Source organism: Ambystoma mexicanum, chromosome 2p, assembly GCF_040938575.1.
Source record: "Ambystoma mexicanum isolate Mex_15411 chromosome 2p, UKY_AmexF1_1, whole genome shotgun sequence".
Classification (NCBI taxonomy): domain Eukaryota; kingdom Metazoa; phylum Chordata; class Amphibia; order Caudata; family Ambystomatidae; genus Ambystoma; species Ambystoma mexicanum.
Window position 1 is genome coordinate 590,589,385 of NC_090923.1, and position 20,996 is coordinate 590,610,380.

Here is a 20,996-nt window from a genome sequence, read left to right on the forward strand (position 1 = left end):
ACGCCACAAGAGGTCCTCCTAAAGAAATCAAAAAATCTACCAGCAAGGAAAGTGAAGAGAGGAAACAACAACTCTCGAAAATTCTTGCGCAACATCAAAACTGTGAATGTAACGATTAACGGTCTGATAACTAAAGACAAACCTCTTGAAAGGAAACAGCCTCGAAAAGCAGACAATGAGGTGGCTGTGGACCTGGAGGCGTCCTACACTCGCATCAGTGACGTCTCTGATGATTTGATGAATGTATAAATCTACGAGGAAGATGAGAAGAGCGCCTCTGCTGCAAGCCTAGCCTCTGCACATGTGGTCCCTATGCCGCCCCAACGCCTCTCATCTTACGAAGTCCAGGCAGTGAATAACCCTGTGTTGGGTACTGTTAAGACATTGGCCCTCATTACAACTCAGGCGTTGAAAAATGGGGAAGGGGCCATTGGTGAATGGGGAATTACCGCCCCACTCACCTTGTAATGGGGCGGTAATTCCGCCATCCACCATGGCGGAATCGTAACCTTAGCGGCATGGACCATGGTGCTAATAGCACCATGGTCTTCCGCCAAGGTTGTAATAAGGGCCATTATCTACTTTAGAGTTGAACGACATAAAAGAGGGGCGAAAAGGCGAAGCTCACCTGAATAAAGAGACAAGATTGACCCAAGCATTGCCCCTGCCTTTTCCAGTAAGTGATCAACAGTTAGTTAATAAGCTGGACCTAGGTACTGCCACAACGCTTCTCACTACACTGTTGAACGCTACAAACAAGATGTCAAAAGGCGAGGCATTAAACAAAGCGGTAAGGCTGTGTCAACTGATTCAACCACCGACCCGGGTGCATCCAGTAAAAGCTGACCAGGAGTTACGATTTTTGACTCTGGGTGATAAATGAAAACAGTTGGCGACGAAGGCGAGTGTACCCGTTGTAATGCCTGGGGAGAAAGCCGCGACAGTCCATTTGATCGGTAGCGACAAACTGCCTGTGGACGGTGGGACAGCTCTCCCCGGACCGTCCGTACCTCAATGCGCCCACAGAAAGGACACCAGCTGGACCGCAGCCTCAAATTTCCAGCCAAAGCCCCAACTCGACAGGCAGAAACAAACTAATTGGAACCACCAAAACTCTAAGGTGAAAGAGGGAAAATCACAGAGCCATGGACAGCAAGGCCTGCATCGTCTCATCCTAGAACGCATGAAATCCTCGGATGACTTGATCTTAAATCGCCACAATGTGCTTTGGCTGTGTCATCTGATTCCAAGCGTAAGAGCAATTGATTCTGATGACCTTAAGGTTGTAGAATTCTTCAACGAAAAGAAAAACGATGCAGTAATCCTACATCTTCAGTCAAAACTCATCGCTGATGCGCTGATTGACGCCGGTCCGTTGTTGATGTCACTGGGGTTCGACATAACAAGAGCAGATCAATGCCTTCGATTAAAATCACCTAAGGGTGATTCTCACAGCAGAATAGACCTTGCAGTGAGTCGAGCATTGTCTCAGCAACCTGAATTAAGATCTCTTGTTGTAGTGACACACGCTCCGGCCACGGTAACATCCTCCCCAATGGATCTCGTAGCATTACCACACACGGGGGAATTCATAAGGAATATAGTTAACCGAGCACTGAGTTTGCCTGCCACGAAAGTCGACGACAAGATGGAAACCAGTGTGCCCCACAAGGTGAACGATTGGTCCTGGCTAGCGGCAAACCTAAACAAGGTTTCAAACAACTAACGGCAGGCAGTGGAGGACCGAAGCACCTGCGTACTGGGCTCTTGGAACACTAGAGGCTTTACCCATCTGTTTCAAAATCCATGGGCAACTAACTTTGACCTCTTGTTTTTACAAGAAACATGGCTAAGAGAAAGACCGCTCTGAGAAGGATTTGAAATCGCAATCAACCCGGTGATCGGACAACCAAAGGGTAGACCCATGGCAGGTTTGTTGACAGCCGTAAGAAAAGCCTCTGGCTTCGGGATCATAGAATCACAGAATGTATCGCCTTTTATTCATGTCTTAACAATTGGTGCCACGCAGACAGAGAACACCAAGGGCGCTTGTCTATACATTATTAATGTATACTGGAACCATCGGGCAAAAGATGTGACTTCATTTCTTGATCAAGTGAAAGCCGCAATCGATGAGCTACTTGAAAAGGAACTCTCGTTAGATCTGATTATATGCAGCCATTTAAATATCGCATGTACCCAAACCATAGTTTCTCACGGCAGTAAGAAAAGCAAACTGGAACAAAAAGCATCCCAATGGTGCCTAGAAATGGATCTACGTGAATTGTCCATGTTAAATGGCAACATCGTAGGTGATATCCCAGCCCAGCCTACATGGAGAAGGCAGGACCAAATTTCAGTCCTTGACTACATATTTGTCTCTGAAAACATTCATAAGAGAGTACTGCAACTTGACGTTCTAAAAATGACCTACAGCGACCATGATATGGTGCAACTCACAATCAAGAATCAGAGTGCTCCCTCTCAAGAGACTTGGCCATACTTGGTGAGCATAGGTTCCAGCAGGATCCGTTTAAACCTTCTTGATACTGAAGTAGCGGTCATAACATCGAATTTTATGGAAAATACAGAGGGCCTGGAATACCAACACCTCCTGTCCCAATTTGAAGAACATAAATATACTCTGAAACATGGCGAAATACGTACAAAAAACAAATTTGATGTGACCGTGCTTCAACAGAAAAGACTAATGAGACAAGAAATAAGGAAGCTAAAAGGACCTTTCAATGAAATCACGAGACAGAATATAAGGGTGATTAAGCAAAACTATAATAACTGGCTCAAATCACATGTGGCCATTATGTTGCAAAACGACTCTGAGAAAATGTTGGTCAAAATGGAAGAAGGAACTCACCCGAGTACTGGAAGCTGATAAACCGCAGTCTGACACCTCAGTATGCACTACATGCCAATACAGTCCCTGAAAAACTTTGGGTAGAGTTTTACTCAGCTCTATTTTGTAAGGATGCATCAAGTGTAGCCTGTGACATATCGGCCATAAAAAAAATGGGACCTGGAGTTTGAGAGAGAAGATATCCTACTCGCAATGAAAAAAGTTCAAGAATCTAGAGCTCCTGGCCCCGATGGTCTAACGAACCACACGATTAAATATAACACAGGCCTATGGGCAGACTTTTGTGTCACTTTATTTGATAAAGTTGAATTGTTAGGAGTTGTTCTATCCCCAAGTCATGGAAGAGCGCTGTGGTGGTCCCAATCTTTAAAAAGGGGATCGAACCAACCCAAAAAAACTATAGACCCATAGCTCTCCTCGATGTCTTGGGGAAGATCTATGCCACACTCCTGCAACAAAAACTCCTGAGGTGGGCCAAAGATACCAACCATTTAGACCCCAGACAAGCGGCGCTCGTAAGGGGGGTTGGTTGTGGTCTAACTCTGCTCCTATTGAATATTTTAAAGATGGAAGTAATGAGATTGAACCGTAACATCTATTTGGCACTAATAGACCTCTCTCAGGCGTTTGGCAGTATAAACAGAGATTTGCTGTGGAATAAATTAGCCAAGTGAATTGCACACGGACACCTCCATTAAGATCCGACTTGACATGAAGGGCACGTTGTCTACTAAAATTGACACCCATAAGGGCGTAAAACAGGGCTGCCCTCTAGCAGCAACTATATTTAACCTGTTTACATCCGACATAAACGAGGTTCTAAGCGGTGCAAACAAGTTCCCTCCCAAAATTCACGGCACTTCCATCGACTACCTAGTATATGCTGACGACCTTGTTCTGATAGACCAGACCCCGGTAGGTCTGCAGCATAAAATGAATCTGATAGATACCTATATAACATCCAATGGGCTGTCCATCAACAAACAAAAATGTGAGATCTTGATTTTGGAGAAACTATCCGGTTCACGTGGAAGAGGGACGAAGTTTAATTGGCATATTGCCAAGGGGCAAATCCAGACTGTAAAACATACCACCTAACTTGGCATGAGGATCAGTGCGAGCAGAAACGATGCACCTTGGGCAGCAATGGATAAAAGTAAGTGCCGGCAGTTGGCGTGCCAAGCTTCCCTGATTAACAACAAATTGGGAAAATTCTCGTTAAAACTTACCATCGAGTTTTTTTTGACAAAAAGTCGTTCCTATATTAATTTATGGAGGAGAAAATGCATTTGGATGTTCGTGTGACCTATGGAATTCACTAGAAAACATTTTCTGGACTAGAGTGTTATACTTACCGAAGGGCACCTCAACCATTTGTATACGGTACGAATTGGGCCTCATTTCAATCCATGCAAGAGTTGTGTGGAATCTACTGAGCCTATATCGAAAAACGATGCTGAAGGACCCTGCTCCCCAAATTCGCATGTTGCATAAGCCTAATTCAGACAAAGAGTATACCATCCTCTCTAAATTGAACTGCCTCTGCCAAGACTTACTGAAAGAGTATATCACTCTAACAATGCTAACGGAAAATCCGGAGATGGCTAAGAGAAAGATATGGAGATCAGATTGGATTAATACCTGCGATCTACGATCAAAATCTAAAATGATGCATGAAGTACCAGGAGAGGCAAAGGCTTACGACCAACGCCATACTTATTTAACGCGCTTGCGAAACCAGCACGCAAGAGCTCTATACATGCGTTTTAGATTAAACGCTTTTTCAACGAAAGAACGCCTAGGCATCTGGTTGAAGCAAAACCTAATCCCACATGCCGTTTCTGCAATAACGCTAATGAAACATCTTATGTCATGTTTGGAATTTGAGCAGCAATGAGGTAGTTTCTTTGGTCCAGTGACCAACACCTATCAAACAAGGAGCATCGAAGAGTGGTGGAAGGTACTCTTCGAGGGATCTAATAGAGCAGCACTGTTTGCCCTGATAAGCTTCCTTCAAGTGATAAAAACTCGGTTGGATGAACTGGAAATAACCTCAGTGACTAAAGTAAAAATAGTCTGGCCGACTAAGGTCATGATTCAGTGAGCATCATTAGATGAATTGGACTCGTTAAAGTAAAAGGGAGGGAGGGAGGGAAGAGTAAATGGTAACGTCGTTATTTGTTGTTTGTCTTTTTAAAGGTTGAACAAACCAATAAAAAAATTAAAGAAATAAAAATAGACTTGTTCACTGTATCGTTTTGTTATTTATGGTTATTAAAATCCTATTTTTTGATATAAAAACTAAACTGATCTTTTTCTGATTAACTTCTGTGTAAAAATGTGGATATTTTCTTACTAGAATTATGGCTGTTTTGTACAGTATTTGATAGTGTGCAGGGGACGGGAGGATTGTACATTTGGATCTTATTCTCTTCTTTGGTTCTCATAGTCATCAAGTGGTGGTCCTCTTTTTTTAGTGGGTGTGTTGTAATCGGCCATATAGTATGGAGGAAATGGGACGGGGCGTAGCAGTTATGGTAAAGTTACTCACCATAGTGACTATGTGATTATTGTACTCCTAGTCCATAGTCGCCTTTCCTTCATACACCGCTCCCTCCATCCCCCTAAATACATGGCTATAGTTTCCAGTCCCATTTCAGATGCACAATTGGGGCATTGAGGCGGGATGCAGGAGGGTGGGGCTAGTAATTTTTGGTCACGCCTGTGGACGTGCCCTCTCGTGCTCCAAATTTAAATGGATGCCCGTACAGTGTGGAGTCAAGGCGACTATAGACTAAGAGTACCGTTGTGACTATGGTGAGTAACTTTTCCTTTCGTGTGCTGCATGTCCGTGCCTCGCAGCCCCAATCGCCTTAAAACCCTTTACCGGCCTTCAGGTTCTCTGTGAAGAGACATTGGGGCTATGTACTTCTATGTGCTTCCTTTCCTATGTGCCGAGTACAGCAAGTATCACCAATAAAAATCTGACGTTTCATGTGCAGCGTTCTGTCTGTACAGCCTATTCATTGTACTTTAATGACCTGCAGCGTTTTCAGAATCTTTTCAGCATAACAATATTCTTTGGTTTGCGCTGGTTGCAACATCCAAATGGTTACTGGGCAACTGTAAATTAATAGAATGTTTTGCAGTCTTCAAGAATATAATGGTATACGAGTTATTTTGAGAGAAATATGTATGTGGTGATAGTGATTCTGTAGTTTCTCTCCTCACTCTTTATATTCTATACAATCTGCTGGTTAGGAAACACACAAACGCACAACCTGGAAGCAGAGAAGTAGTATAACACCTATCATGAACTAATTTCAATGTTGACTTTTTTATTCTGAATTCTTTAAACTGCAGGTCAAAGGAAGTAGGACTACTGGATTCTCGCAGCTCCACCAGAAAAGTGCTCAGGAGGTTGCTCACAGTGCAGTACAGCTGCTGAACTCACTTTGTAACCACATGGAGAACATGCACAATTACTTCCAGGTCATTCGTCTTTTATAATGTCATCATTCTAAATCATAATTTTTTCGAATTGGGGAATAAGTACATCTCTTCACCATCTTGTTTATGTTGATGTGCATTATGTGTTTATCTTATTTTACCGGCGTGTCGATTGTTTTGCACCATTAAGGTAATTTTGTGATCTCAGTCAAACTGAATATCTAGTTACAGCTTACATTCTGTTATGTTTTTTAGTTTGTATCGAAGTCAGAGATTATCCTTTTATTGGTTTTAGTATTTAAATTATGGCTGCAAATAATATTCATGGTGCAACTTGAAGCTATCTGCTATTGGGTAAATTTGTTCAAAATTTTGTTCATTTATGGAGTACCTCATCATGAACAGTTGAATATGCTATTTTGCTCTTTTAACCATAAAGGAAGGGATTCCTTTGGGAATGCAGAGGCTTTTTAAAAAAAATACAAATAATTTACATTGGCAGCAAAAACGAGTATTGGTAATGCCAATAGTTTTGGCATTTACTGCTGTTTGCATTTTGCATTTACAGGCACCAGGGTGCAAAGAGGAGAGTGCAAAGTTTGAAAGGGGGATGCAATCATGGATGTAGGTGTGTAATCAAATGAGAAGGGGTATGGAGCAAAGGAGAGTGCCATTGACAGAGGGTCATTGATGATGAGCAAGAGGAAATGTGAACAAGGAAGAGTAAACCGAGTGTGTGGGAGGAAGGATGAGAGGGGGTAGGGAGAGGGTGTAAGGTAGGTGGGTGGGGAATAGAGGAGGTAGGATGAGGAAGGGTGGTTGGTGGGGGTAAAAAGAGAGGTGATAGTGGTGAGTAGAGAAAGAGGGGGTGGGATGGGTGGCGGTAGAGAATGGGGGGGTGGATGGGGTAGAGAGTTGGTAGGGTGGGTGGTGGTAGAGTTGGATAAGGTGGTCGGGTGAGGGTAGAAAGGGTGCGGTAGGGTGTATGTGTAGAAAGGGTCAGGGTAGGGTGGGGGCGGTAGAGAGAGTGGGGACCAGTTGGCTGGGGTATAGCATCCTTTCATCGATACCCATGTGTTGTGCCGTGGCATTTTTGCAGAAAAAAAACATTTTGAATTTTTTTTGGCAGGTGGGCAAGGTCATTTAAAGGGTTTGGGGGGTCGGGAATAAAAAAAAAGGTAAATGACAGGGGGTTTGGTGGGGGAAATCCCCAACAAAAATAAAGATAAAACGATTGGGAAAAAAAGTTGCCAAACTTCTGCGGCAAAACACCTGTCGTAAAGATGCAAAGAAATTTGCAAATGTACCCATAAGTGCCTCTTAACAATCAGCAGCAGCTGTAGAGGGTGCCCCCTTGCAGGAGTAGGGGGGCTGCAGTTGCCTGACATGCACAGACCAATGTGGCAAAATGGGTGGCAAAATAGCACATAACTGTTTTGATAGTCTGTGATTTACAGCTGAATTCCAGTGAGCAAATCTGTTTTGTACTTCACTGAACTGACCCGTTTTATGCCAGAAATATTTTGACTGATGACACAGGGTCCTTTGCACAAACAACTTCGAAGGCCTCTTTATACGTTTGACATTATTAGATGAGTTGATGGCGCCAAACTGAATTTGGGTGGAATTTCTGCATGCTGTAATATTTCCTGGTATGTTACTGTTATTCTAAACTGAGGCGAGACCTCCACTTAGTGTGTGCCGTCGCTTCCACTTCGCCTGCTGCGCACAGCTACCCTTTAGTAAGGCAAACGCTGAGCTCGCACCACCAAACTCGAACCCGCTCCAGCAGTAACAGACAAACAAGATGCCTGTTGAAAGATCACTCCGCTGCTCGTGTTCAGCGCACTCGTTAAAGCAGGAATGCCGGAAGCACATGAATAAAAAACGAGGCCAGGCAAATGGAGAAAAAAAGCAAGGTTCAGCTAGTGCTTGGGCGATTTCATTGCCAACCGTCGGCAAGTTGCTATGCCAACGCCATGCACTGCAGCCAAAGTCCCCTTTCTACTTTCTTTTATACAGTACCATACCAATGTTTTAGCGATATGGTGACTTAAGCCACCAAGCACCAAAACCAAAAAGAGTAAACTATTACATAACACATTATATATAAATAGAAAAAAACGATTGGTCACAAAACATAATAAAAAAGAAAAAAATATTTGGGGGCAGCTAAAGCTTAACAAAAAAATATGAGCCTTGCAAATTTTTTCATGAATGAATTCTGGAAGCACCAGAGAAATTAACACATATGCAAGTATCTGGAGCAGCGAACATAAAGAGACTTTGAGTGCACAGTAAAAAAATTAAAACAAACTCAACCTCATTACGTGTTTGGTGTTATCTCAGTGGTGATATCACTGAGATACCAGCAAACAGTATTACCGCTACCACAACTTGGTCTGGCGATATTTCCAACCGGATTACAAGTGGTGGTAGGCGATTTATTCCCCATTAATTGGAGTCCACAGGACTCTTGGGGATTTCAGCAGTATTACCACCGGCAGTATTACCACGGATGGTAATACTGCCTATTTGGCCATTTTTGGGCAGTAACAAAGAGGAATTGCCTCCAGCATTCTGCTGAAGGTCTTTCCTCTGCCTTACCTCCAATCCTTTAGTTTGGCGGTGTGATAATGCAGCGGTCATGCAGTGCTAACTTTGTTAGCACTGCATTACCACTGTTTTTACCACAATGCTGAACTCTTAACGAAACCCAATATGTCTAACAACATTTTTTTTTTAGAGGCAGCTAAATAAAGTCAAAAGGGGGTGTCGACTGCACAAGTCTGTGCGTTGGTGATTGCAATCCTTCCTACGCTTGGTGAATGCTGGGCCCACATTCTTGACTCAAAATTAGCAGCATTATAAAATGGAATGTTGGAAGAAAAATTAAACTATGATGGGTCACGTGGCCAATCAGGGCTGCTAGCTGCATATTTTTGTTGATTTTCACTCTTTCAAGATCAAGTAAAGATCAAGTCTCGGTCAAGATCTTCATCTGGGATGACTGTTCTGAACCCATTGAATTGACCTGTGTAGCTGATCGGAAGAAGCGTATGCCGGTATTACCAGCACAGCAAACAAGAGTCTAGATCTGTAGTGTGTAGTGATAAATGTAGGCTAATATGGCACCTGCGGTGAAGTCAGAATCCTCTGGATGAGGGCTCGTGATAGCTAGCAGATGAGGTGCAGAAATGGGCCCCCAGAAAGTGAGCACTGCTGGATTATTAGTGGCTATGCCTCCCTAGAGGGCTGGTTTACGGCCAATAGATTCAAGATTTATCCCGGTAGGCCCTTCGTCCTCTCTGCCACTAGTGCAGACTTTTTGGCAACCTGCACAAGGATAAGTGACTCTAATTTCTTCCAACTCTCCCAACCCTTCTCACACCCCCTCACACTTGGGTAGATGTGCAGCATGCAGCTGTATCATCGGAGGTCCAGCTTTTAACGTCAATGTACTTGCAGACGTATGACAACTCATACAAGAGGTTGTACAGAGACACCCGCATCTAACAAGAGGCCATCTTCAGAAATTTCTAGCAGTGTTAGAAGAATATAATCCTCACTGTATCTCCAAACGTTTCTTAGAAATGTCATGAATTTGTCTGCGCCATTTAGATAAAATTGCTCAGCGATTCGTTCCTCTACATTTTTACCCTAGCAGAGTGCTTTTCTTCGACATGTTTCCAGGGCGAAGAAAAGTTTGCCGAATGATTGTAATTTCAGAACCTTAGGTAGCAACAAATACTTTCAAAATAAAGAAACCCTTATTCAAGGGTTGGAAGAACTCTGGCATAAAAATATTATTTTACACCTATGTAGCCTGTATTTATTGTGTTCATCCTGATCATGCAACAGAGGAGATAGGCAGCATCTGCCTATCTTTTCCTCGGTAGATCATTGTAGGCAACTCCTCCTATACCTATATATCTTGCGAGGATGGACTGATGTGGGGCGTATCAAAGATCAGGAATCGGTGAGAGGAAGGAGTCCATTAAAAGAACAAATTACTTACCCCTCAATAATGTTCTTTCTGATGGATTCCTCATTCCCCTCCCTAGCTGCCCCTCTTGTCTGGTAGCTAGTGTACCTTTGTTCTGCTGTCCCTCAGCATCATAGTGCTATGGAAAAAGGGTGCAGATTAGGTCATAGGTCGCGAACCCTTTATATATACTTGCCCCAATGTCATGTCTGGTTCAGTGTGATGAATCCAGTGGAGTCATCACTGATCCCCAGCCTAAAGTCTCCTCCAATGTGGTGAGGTGAAGGCAGCCATGACCTGATCCTGACCCTGGGGGTCGTCTGAGGGTGGATCACATGGGAGGAGATGGCTATCGGGGGAAGGACGCTGTAGTCTTCCTTATGCTGTCATTGTTCAAAACCCTTTAATTGTAAAAACCTGAAACCCACTTCAATCTGTATTGACTCTTGTAAAGTCTTGAAATATACATCTGTCAAACATTTTAAACATAACTCTATACACTCTTGACATATACATAACATCTCTGGAAAACATTTAACATCTAATGTTCATGATGGTTGTTATTTAAACACAAATGATCAACAATGAAACTTTAAACAGTCTGACATAACTTTGGACTCCCAAGTCCCAGAAATCCTCAAGTACGGAGACGAAGAGGACAAACAAGGAGTTAATATGGAGTAAAAATGACACCAAGTATAATCTGCAGTCTAGTTGTCAGGCTCACCATCAGCTGCATGGGACATTTAAACTTGAAGAGCACCTGCAAGCCATAGAGCGAGAGAGAGGAGAGGAGAGCTGCAGAGAGCGCGTAGCGGGAAGCAAACCCAGAGGAAGAAGCAGAATTACCGGTAAGAGCCATGTGTAAGGAAGAAGATGCTCACCGGCAAAGGCCTGAAGGCGTTAACTACCGGAGAAGAACAACTCCGGTACGGCCATAGCGAATGCCCTGGACCCTCGCTCGATACAGGTGTTCCGGAAGCTTCGCAGACAAGATCCCTTTTGACAAGGAGTTCCGTTGGGCTATACGGTGGCGGGGCGTCTGCCCCAACATCGCCTGGGGCACAGGGTTTCAAAAACCTCCATACCAGGAGGCGGTCATCATGTACGCTTCCATGGAAGGCTGGGGAGCCCACACCAGACGTCTGCACGCCAGAGGCCTGTGGCTGCTGGAGAAGTATGTATGTATCAACATCCTGGAACTTCAGGCAGTGTTTTGGGCCCTTAAGTCATTCCTTCCGTTTCTGAAGGGCAAGTTGGTGAGGATCTTCAGGGACAACACCACGACAATGTTCTACATCGGCTAACGGGGGCACTCGATCCCCAGCTCTCTCCAAGGAAGCGCAGTACTTGTGACGCTGCGCCGTCAGACAAGAGATGCTCTACGTTCCTCTTCACCTAGCGGGAGTCAAGAACACCATCGCAGACTCCCTCAGTTGGGAGTTGGGCTCCTGCCACGAATGGGAACTTCAGCAGGACCAGGTGGACCGCATCTTCGGGCAGGCCCCAGATCGATCTGTTTGCGACAGCCATGAACTCCAAATGCCAGAAGTTTGACAGCAGATTCCACCAACCGAGCTGCATGGAGGACGTGTTCTCTTTCCCATGGGAAGGCCTGTTCCTGTACGCGTTTCCTCCGTTGCCTCTCCTGCTACGAGCCATCAACACACTCCGACAGTGCCCATGATGATACTCATCGCCCCAGCGTCCCCAAGGCAAATTTGGTATCCAGGCCTTCTCAGTCTGTCAGCGTCACCCCCAATCAAACTGCCGCTAGTTCCAGGTCTACTCACCAGAGAAGGAGGCACAATCCTGCATCACGACTGAGGATCGCTAAACCTGAGGGCTTGGCCCCTGCAGCCCTAGAGTTTGGTGGATACGAGTTGCCTGCGGACTGCAGGGCCTTCCTCGCCAAGGCCAGGGCGTCGTTAACTTTGAAGTGCTATGGGCACAAGTGGAAGTGTTCGGCTACGTGGTGCTGGTCGCAGAAGATTACCCTGCTTTGGGTCATGGCCCCGCAAATTCTTCCATACCTGCTCTCCTTGGCCAAGGCCGGCCTGACTCATGCTTCTATCAAGGTAAATATAAGGAACTTAAACAATGATCTCAAGGCTCACCCCTCTCACATTCAGAGCTTCCTGTTGTAAGTGATTTCAACCTGGCACTCCACCGAAGTCAATGCCTAGCGTGTGATGCACAGCTGGAACCCTTAAATATTTATTTATGTCTATAAGTTCTTTTATTTCTGAATGAGATACCCTTATATCACGCCCCTCTCTTTGAATTCCCCCGATCACACTGAACCAGGAACCAGGCTGTTTTGCAAAGTTAAAAAGATTTATTGCAGGTATTTGAACAATATATATATATCACACTATTTAATATTTATACAAGTATCACCAATGGGGTGATGTCACAACAACTCTCTTTAATCACACGGAGTAATGATAGGAAAAATAATGCAGCATAAAATAATACTTTGTGTGGGTTCAATTAAAATGCAATGTGATTACTCAATCCCCCCAATATGCAGTATAAAGAGATGGAAGGAGAGAAAACAGGTTTCAGCAATACACACTCAACAAATACATTATCAATCCCAATTTCCCCCCAGCAAACACAGAGAAAAACAGGAATGATTGCAACTTGTCAAAATGGTTTTGAATGTGGCTTTGAATGAATGGTAAAAAAACACTGAAAATGGATTTAATTCACTAAAATTCAATACTAGTGGGAGCCACTTTGTATAGTTCCAGATAAACACCAGCAATGATTATTGAGTAATTATCAGGTTGAAAACTTAATCCTGAGGTTGGATGCAATGTACAGCTGTGTCACACGTGATAGATTTAAGCCAAACGAAAAATGTGCGGCAAACGTTTCCGCGCGCGATTGCGGAAAAACTGTAAGGAGTTGGGATGCGGTTTTGGGTTTGTTGGAAAGCTGAGGATGTTTCTAGCATACACGGTATAGAAGTTATGAAGGTTTTTGTGGAGGTCGGTTTTTTTCATAAAGAGTCCAAATTTGTAAAACAAGGTTGCGCTTTTTAAAATTACAAACAAGGTTTCTTACACTAGGGAGACTATGAAGCCACAAACTACACGACAGCACAGCCACCAGTCCAGCAACGCCTCTGGATGGTTTTTGCCTGCCGAGACACTTGTCTTTCTTCAGCAAATATATTAGCGCAAAGATGATTTTAACACTACTATTACCAAAGGACTATAGGGATGAGAGAAAGATTCAAGTAAGACAAAAATAATTTCTACAATGCAGTTCTGGATATAATAGAATGGGTTTGGATAGGATTACTTATGGATAAGATATTTGCTAGCGACAATCCTATGCTCTGGATACTCACTACCAATGTTTGGAATGGACCCGTCGGAGATCTGGTCAGGGATACTTTCTGGACTGGAATTCTGCTAGCACACCGGACTGGACTTGAGGCGCTCTGGTTCTGCACTCAGCACGGCACTCTGGACACTGCACGGCGGGATTGGACTGGATCTAATGGGTTGGTTCTGGTTCGCTGCTATCTGGTCACAGCTCTGCTCTACTGGGTTGGATCTCTGGATTCTGGCAAGAATTCCTAGCAACAAAGCAGCACAGCTCAGCAAGGCTGTTCTTTTTGTTGTTCCCCTTAGAGGTCTGGGGTCAAATCTGGTTTCTGGATTTCTTTAAAGGCCAAGCTGAGAATGGTTCAGCTTTGGAAGTGGGCCTTTCTGCTTTCAAAGTCCTGGAGTCTGGAATATGGATTTCTCTTGTAAAGTGCTCTGCCAGCAATCGGATGGTGGGTGAATGTCTGTCTCTAGGTCCTAAGCTGTCTCTATTTATGTATTTTCTAAAAGGGTGGGTATGCTGACTTCTACTTTGCACACCCCCTAGATATTCTATTCGTTAGGGTATTTCCTCTCCCCTGATTTGAGAAGAAAACCTGGTGTTGTGATGACGCTGTATTTTATAATCCAGGGAGAACCTCCCCTTTGTTTCTGCACATGAAATCTATTTTTCATACAAGACATATTTACAATTTTACAAACTTGCTTGCAACATCATATTGATATCACAGATTTGGTGGAGCAACTATTCATCCGAGCCCCGTCTTGGTGAGAGCTTGGGTCTAGATTTGGCAATTCTTTGCACTTTTGGTCTGGTACCCAATGTCAGATTTGTCCACATTGTTACACATATGTGTGCATGACATCTGGGCATAATCATGTGAAGTTTCATGTTTCTGGCAGCACCACAATTGCAACAGAACCACAAATTCTGTAGTCTTGTCCCTGAACATAGCACCGAGTTCTGAGTAGTTTTAAAACGTGACCAGAATTTTCATATTAACAATACTGTCATTTTACACATTTTTACAATTTTGTAGTCGTCTGTCAGTCCTTTTCAAAAATATACTTGTGCTTTAAGAATACACATAACCGTCTGTCCCGCCTCCAAAGTTTTGGTGGGTCAAGAGCAATCCCCGCCTCTGTCCTCTAGCAGGGGCTTCTGTTGACAGTTGCATCTGCATATCTTTTCAATCAAGGGAGTCTTTTGTCTCCCCCCAGAGCAGCAGAGTAAAGTCTCCTCCCCTCTCCATTAACACCTGAATGGGAGTTCCTGGGGCAGAGAGCAGGAGGAAGGTGCCTTTTGTTTGGGGCATGCTGTGGAATTTGCTTTGAAATTCTGTGGCTGGCATCAGAGGTTGACTTTAAAAATCCACTTTGTTTAAATTTTTCTTTGATAAAATAAACTTACATTTTCAAAATAGGCAACAGATCTCTAATTCCAGTCTTTTTAAACATAAAGATTCAATAGTTGCAACCTATATTGCTTTTGATGGCAAGTCACTTAATTTCAACCATGTGATTTTAGCTGCACAAGTTAAGCTTCCCGTGTAATTAAATGACAGCTTTCATACAGGCGGCCGCCGGTACTGCGCCCAGATTTTACAGACCAGCACACTTTTTAATGGGGATATTCTTGTGATGGAATCTGCTTCTGACATTGTATGCTTATGTGGATTCTTTAAATAAAGTGACGGGTAACACCCAGCAAGGATGTTGGACATTTTCTGATGCTTGGAATATTTATTTTGGTAATTTCAGCAACCAAGGAAAAATGGATTTCAGAGCACTTCTGGGTTTCCTTGCAATGAAGCACTGCCTTTCATGTAGTTTCCATTTTCCCTCTGTGGGCAGACCAATGACAGGTTTTAGCAGTGTGGTCTCCTGTTCCACCACTGAAACAAATGCAAAGTAGATTGGCAGCCAACTTTTCTGGTTTCACTGTGCAATTTTCAGAGGTTTTAGTGCACCTAGAGCTTTTTGCAGCCATTTCGCTGGTTCTGGTGCCACCAGCACACACTGATGTTGCAGGGCAGAGCCTAGTGGGTCAATGCATCCCACACTGTACCACTAACTATTGTATTGTATTGCAACTCCAATGACTAGCATCAATTTATTGTATCAACTATACGTAACGTGTACTATTTGTTTTTATTTAAAATTTTTCGTTTGATTTTACAAACTTTTCATTTACACTTATTTCACGTTTCTAAAAAGTGTCACTATATCAGTACATTTCATGATCGTTGTCCAAAATTTGATTACTGTGATGATTAGACATTTATCTTGTTCTCTTAGTAGATTGACCCATCTCTCTTGAGTCGTCATTTGTTTGTCTGTCTCTATATAGGTTGCTTTTTTCCTTCAGAGCCGGACAGACCATGATCAGATGAAAAAGCGTTTCGCACATGTTTCTTGATTTACAGAAGCGGCAATCAGAAGTTTTATTATCTGATTTGTCTAACATAGACAAATAATCACGGGTCGGTAAGATATTGAAGTGAAAACGCCAGAATAGGTCACGGATAGACCGGTCCGGAAAATAGTTCAGGTATACTGGCAGTTCGTGAAGGGCCCATATGTCGGTTTCGCATTTGAGATGACATTTATAATTACTTTGTTCGGCTACAGTTTTGATCCAATCGTTGGTCCGAATTTTGCGTTTTGCATGCTGTGGTCTATTTATCAACATGTCTTCAGTGATTTCTTCTGCATGCATTTTTTGTTTAATCTCGGAAGTCCACTTCGAAAAAGCTGCGATTTGAAAGGCTTGTTAATTTTCTTTAAGGATTTCCAATGATGGTATTTTATCGTCTGAGATTATTTTCCGGTGGAGATCCATTTGCTTCCAGAGAACTATGGATTGTATGGATTGAAGGGCTAATTCAAAGCGGTTTGTTGACATCGGGAATGATCTTTGGAAGAGACAGTGTTTTTCTCCAGAATAACGCCTCATAGCGGGGCCACTTCATTGTTTGCTGGTTGATCAGTGATTCACTGGCATAGGTCAGGATCGGAATTACTTTTTGATTGTACATGGCAATTGTAGATTTTATTGAATATGGTCCAAACTTTAGATGAAAATTCCGACCTTGCCTTGCAAGAGATCTTGGCTTTACCCTCGACATGGTCTTTCCATTCTTGCTCATTTAGCTAGGGATTAATCATTGCGCCCAGATATTTGATTGATATTTGATTGATTGTCTTGGTTATTATAATCGGTTTACTTTCTAGGTGTATCTTTAGATTGTGATGTTTCTTATTTTTTTGGGAAGAACGTTTAATTACTTTAGTTTTGTCTGTATTGATGTGCAACTCATTTTCAAACATGAAGCTTTGTGCTTTGTCTAAGGTTTTTTGAAGGCCTGACACAGTTTTATCTAAGATGATAATGTCGTAGGCATAAATTAGAGTTTGAATTGGCTCGTTGTTGATCTTTGGAGGATTAGTCGCTGTGTTTTGGATCCTTTCCCCGAAGTCCGAAGTATACACATTGTATAAGCAGGCTGCCAAGGGGCACCCTTGTTTTAGTCCGTTCCAAGTTGAAATTGGCTTGGTCACTATACCATCATTGGTTAATCGGACTTGAACAGAGGTGTTGGAGTAGAGTTGTTTTTATCAGATTCAGGATGGAGGGTGGACAACTCCATGATGTTAATTTGGGCCAAGGTTTTTGTCTGTTGACAGAGTCGAAAGCCATCTTTAAATCTATAAAGAGGGCATATACTTGTTGGGACTTAGTTATTGCTTCGTATTTTATCATGTTCAACAGTAGTAGATTCACGTTGGTTCCTATTTTCTTGACAAAGCCAGTTTGTCTTTTTTCCTGTTTACCGTTCTCTAGTGCCCAGGAAGAGGTAGCCCGCGAATTTTAAAGGATCTAGGGGCGCTATGGGTCTGTAAGTCACCGGGTATTTTCGGTCTCCAGCTTTGAAAATTGGAATTAAGATAGCCAGTGTCCTGGTGCGAGGGATTTCTTTTGTCTTTTCAATAAAATGGAGAAGTTTAAGGAAGAAGGTAGCCCATTCTTCTGTAGCTGCTTTGAGATCAGCATTTGATAGTCCATCGGGACCTGGAGCTCGAGATGGATTGAGAGCTACAATGGTATTTCCAAGATCTTCAATGTCCCAGGTGAGATTCCAAGAAGACTCTTCTTTCTGCATATCAATTGATAGAATATCGAAATCTGATTTTATAAAGAGTTGTAAAATGTTTAGTCCATATCTGCGCTTTGACTTCTTGAATCATGTGGGATGCTTTAGATGAGTCATTCAACAGCGACCATAGTTGTCTTGTATTTTTCTGTTGAAGTGCAGCGAGAATAGCTTCTGCATCATTTTGTTGCATTATGGCTTTAATTGCTTTTATGAAATTTGAGTATTTCTATTTTTCTTTTTTTATTTCGATTTCGAAGTCATATTCTTTATTTTTTTTTTAGTTGTCGAATTCGCTTTTGATGAAGTTTCTTCTTCAACTTGATTTTGATATTGAAATGAGGATCCAGCCATAGTTCAATTTTGAATTATCTTGAAGTGGTGACGCTTCAAAGGTTGATACTAATCCAGCCATCTGATGGTTCTTTATTCGGAGTTTGTTCAAACCGTTATTAAGATCCAGAGGTGGTAAGGTTATTCGGGGGTTCTATAATTTTTACATGTCCCATGAAATTGATATTTGATGATGGTCACTTGAGGACTGCGGAGAATTAGCAGTAGAGATAATTAGTTTTCGTATACCATCTGAAATGAAAATGTAGTCAATGATTGATGTAGATTTTTCTCGTGACCAGGTTGCGAGGGGAAGACCTTTACTATTCGTCGGTTTTCACTCAAGGATATATTGTGGATGGTTAATTCTTTAATGCATTTTCTAGCTCTAGATGTCAAAGCCTGAGAGTCTAGTTTTGTTCCCTCTCTACTGAATAAATGCATGTTGAAATCTCCAGCAATGATGAATTCAATTTGGTTGTTAGTGTTGGCGATGGTGTCGATTTCATCGCATATTGAATCTATAAATTTGTTATCATTCATTGCGGTCGGGTTCCAGTAGATGTTAAAGATGGTTAAATAGATGGCTTCAGAGGATTGATCCAAGTCACTGGTAAAGGTCGGTATGAGTATGGTGATGTTATTGTGCCCAGGAATGGATGGTCTTCCTTCCTGTTATCGACCACGAGGGGATGATTTTCATTAGGATTATCATTCCTGATGCCGGTCTACCTTCCTGTGAGGTAATTGCAGGGTTTGTCAAGGTTATAAATCCGTCGCAAAGTATTTCTTCTTTTAACCATGTTTCCTGTAAACATATGATGTCTGATTCTGCAAGAGAAGCTAATCTTTCATCGAAGAGGTGATTGTGGCCTCTAGTATTCTAAATGCATAACAATGTTTTACTCTGGTGGGGAGTTTTGCCTGTTGATTGTTATAGATAGGTTTTTCTAGCTGAACTCGACTTTCTCCCCTGAATGTTAGGGTTGGCTTTGCATTGGTGGATCGATTGTTGGTCACGCCATGTTTCTTGTTTTTTCAGAACATCATATGCGTTTGTCTGGTAATTTCCACTGATGGTATCTCGGTTCTTTGGGGCAGTATCATTAGCATTCTTCTGGGTGTTATGTACTGACTGATGTTTCATCGGATTGTTGCGAAAATGTGAGTCATGCATTGCTAGTTTATTTTTTTTCGCCCATTAATGTGGATAAAAAGATCTCTTCTGTTTTAAAGCCTAGCATTGCTAATTGGGAATTGGTCGACAAAACGCATTGCATTGGGAGTAAAAATCAATGTGGGCTGTTTCCATCTGTCGTTTGTTGGGAAAATGGATCACCCCTATGTCTTGAGAACTAATCTGTGCCAGTTGCGGAATTACATTAAATAGACGCAGAACATTAGCTCTATTCATGATTACAGGTTCTTCAGTATTTGTCGTAGTTGGAAATAATGATGCTCTGAATGCAAAGGAAGCATTCATTGGATTAAGAAAGTTCGGTCTGACGAGTGGTGGATCTGTTTGGTCAGACAGGGTATCCTTGTTCTTAGGTCTGTTTTGCATTTCTGGCGACGACCAGGATTCGTCGTCTGACACCACTGAATAGGCGAGGGAGATGTTATTTGATGGATCCTGATTTGGTTATAGTCGTCTGGTCGGATTCTGAAGATGTTTCATGACATTCATCAAGCACAATCAACAAAGCATCCTGTGAATTTATGGAGATGGCACTGTGGGCAATAGAGTCGTCAGAAGTACTAATATCCATGACAGGCAATGGAGTAGTCGCTTTGCTAGATGAATCTTGGTTAATCACAGCTAATAAAGCATCAAGTGGTTCATGCTGTGGATGGTCGTGGTGTTTGGTTGGAATGCTTGGGGGTTCTGCGTTTACTGGGATTAGGACAGCATATCTCGGAATTAGTTGGTTTTGAGTTGTTTGTTTAGTAGTTTTGGGTATATTTTCTGAAAGAGATTTTTGGACCGATTGCATTTTTTTTTGGAATGCACGCGAGCCTGTTTGAGGCTTTTTTAAATCTTTTTTTTTTCTTTTTCTTACTCGATGGCTCTTTTCCCGCATTACCTCGTTTAGTGAGATCAAAAATGTCAAAGGGGGTGCATAATGCTGGTTCGGCATTAGCCTGGTTCGGAAGTAGAGATGCATCCATTGTTCCTATAGAGTAGGTTTGGATTTCATATTGTGTCGTCTGATCAATTCTGGTGACATTTTCTTACATCAGACATTTGGTTTGCGTTTGTTTGGTTAGCTGATGTAATTGTGGAGTTGCCTGTGGATGTTTTTTTACTTTTTCGTCTATCATTTTCTTAGTGATTATCGATACTGTCTCCATCAAATTTTGTTTGTCCGCTCGATCCACTCTTGCAACTTCCGCAAGGCGACTTTGCCAAATCCTGGAGGTTTCAGCTTCGTATTTAAGATGCTCCTGTATCGTTCCAATAAAGCCTTCAAGGTGGGTTTGTTTAGTCATAATCATAGCTAGCAGGGTGGCTTGATCTTTTGTTGTGTCAACCATGGCTTCTTGGATTTTAAGAAAGGGTATCATGGCTAGTGATAGAACTGCTACCAGCGTATTCTGAAGGTCGAGCATGGTAGTTGGAAGTCTTTCCGGGATGTCAGGGGAATTCAAGGGTTCAAGTTCCTTACGTGGAGAGAAGGATTCAGCCTCTAAGATTTTGCTGTTAGCTGGATTAGTCAATGTATCTTGAGGAGATTTCAAAGGAGTTTTTAGGGTCACATGAGCTCCTTTAGGTGCAATAGGTGTAGATATATTGATCTTTTGAGTTGGGATCGGATTAAGAGTCTCCCCAAAAACTTCGGCTCTTTTCTCTTGAGAAT

The 20,996-nt window shown here is 42.6% G+C and overlaps 1 protein-coding gene across 5 annotated transcripts in view; it reads left to right on the plus strand.

Moving 5' to 3' along the window:
• The window catches only part of FANCD2 (FA complementation group D2), a 2,923,540-nt gene that overhangs the window by 2,006,369 nt on the left and 896,175 nt on the right, over positions 1–20,996 (plus strand). For all 5 annotated transcript variants that reach the window (XM_069644087.1, XM_069644091.1, XM_069644090.1 and 2 more), the window contains one exon: positions 6,239–6,367. In XM_069644087.1, coding sequence (XP_069500188.1) covers positions 6,239–6,367 — 129 coding nt within the window. The remainder of the gene's footprint in view (positions 1–6,238; positions 6,368–20,996) is intronic.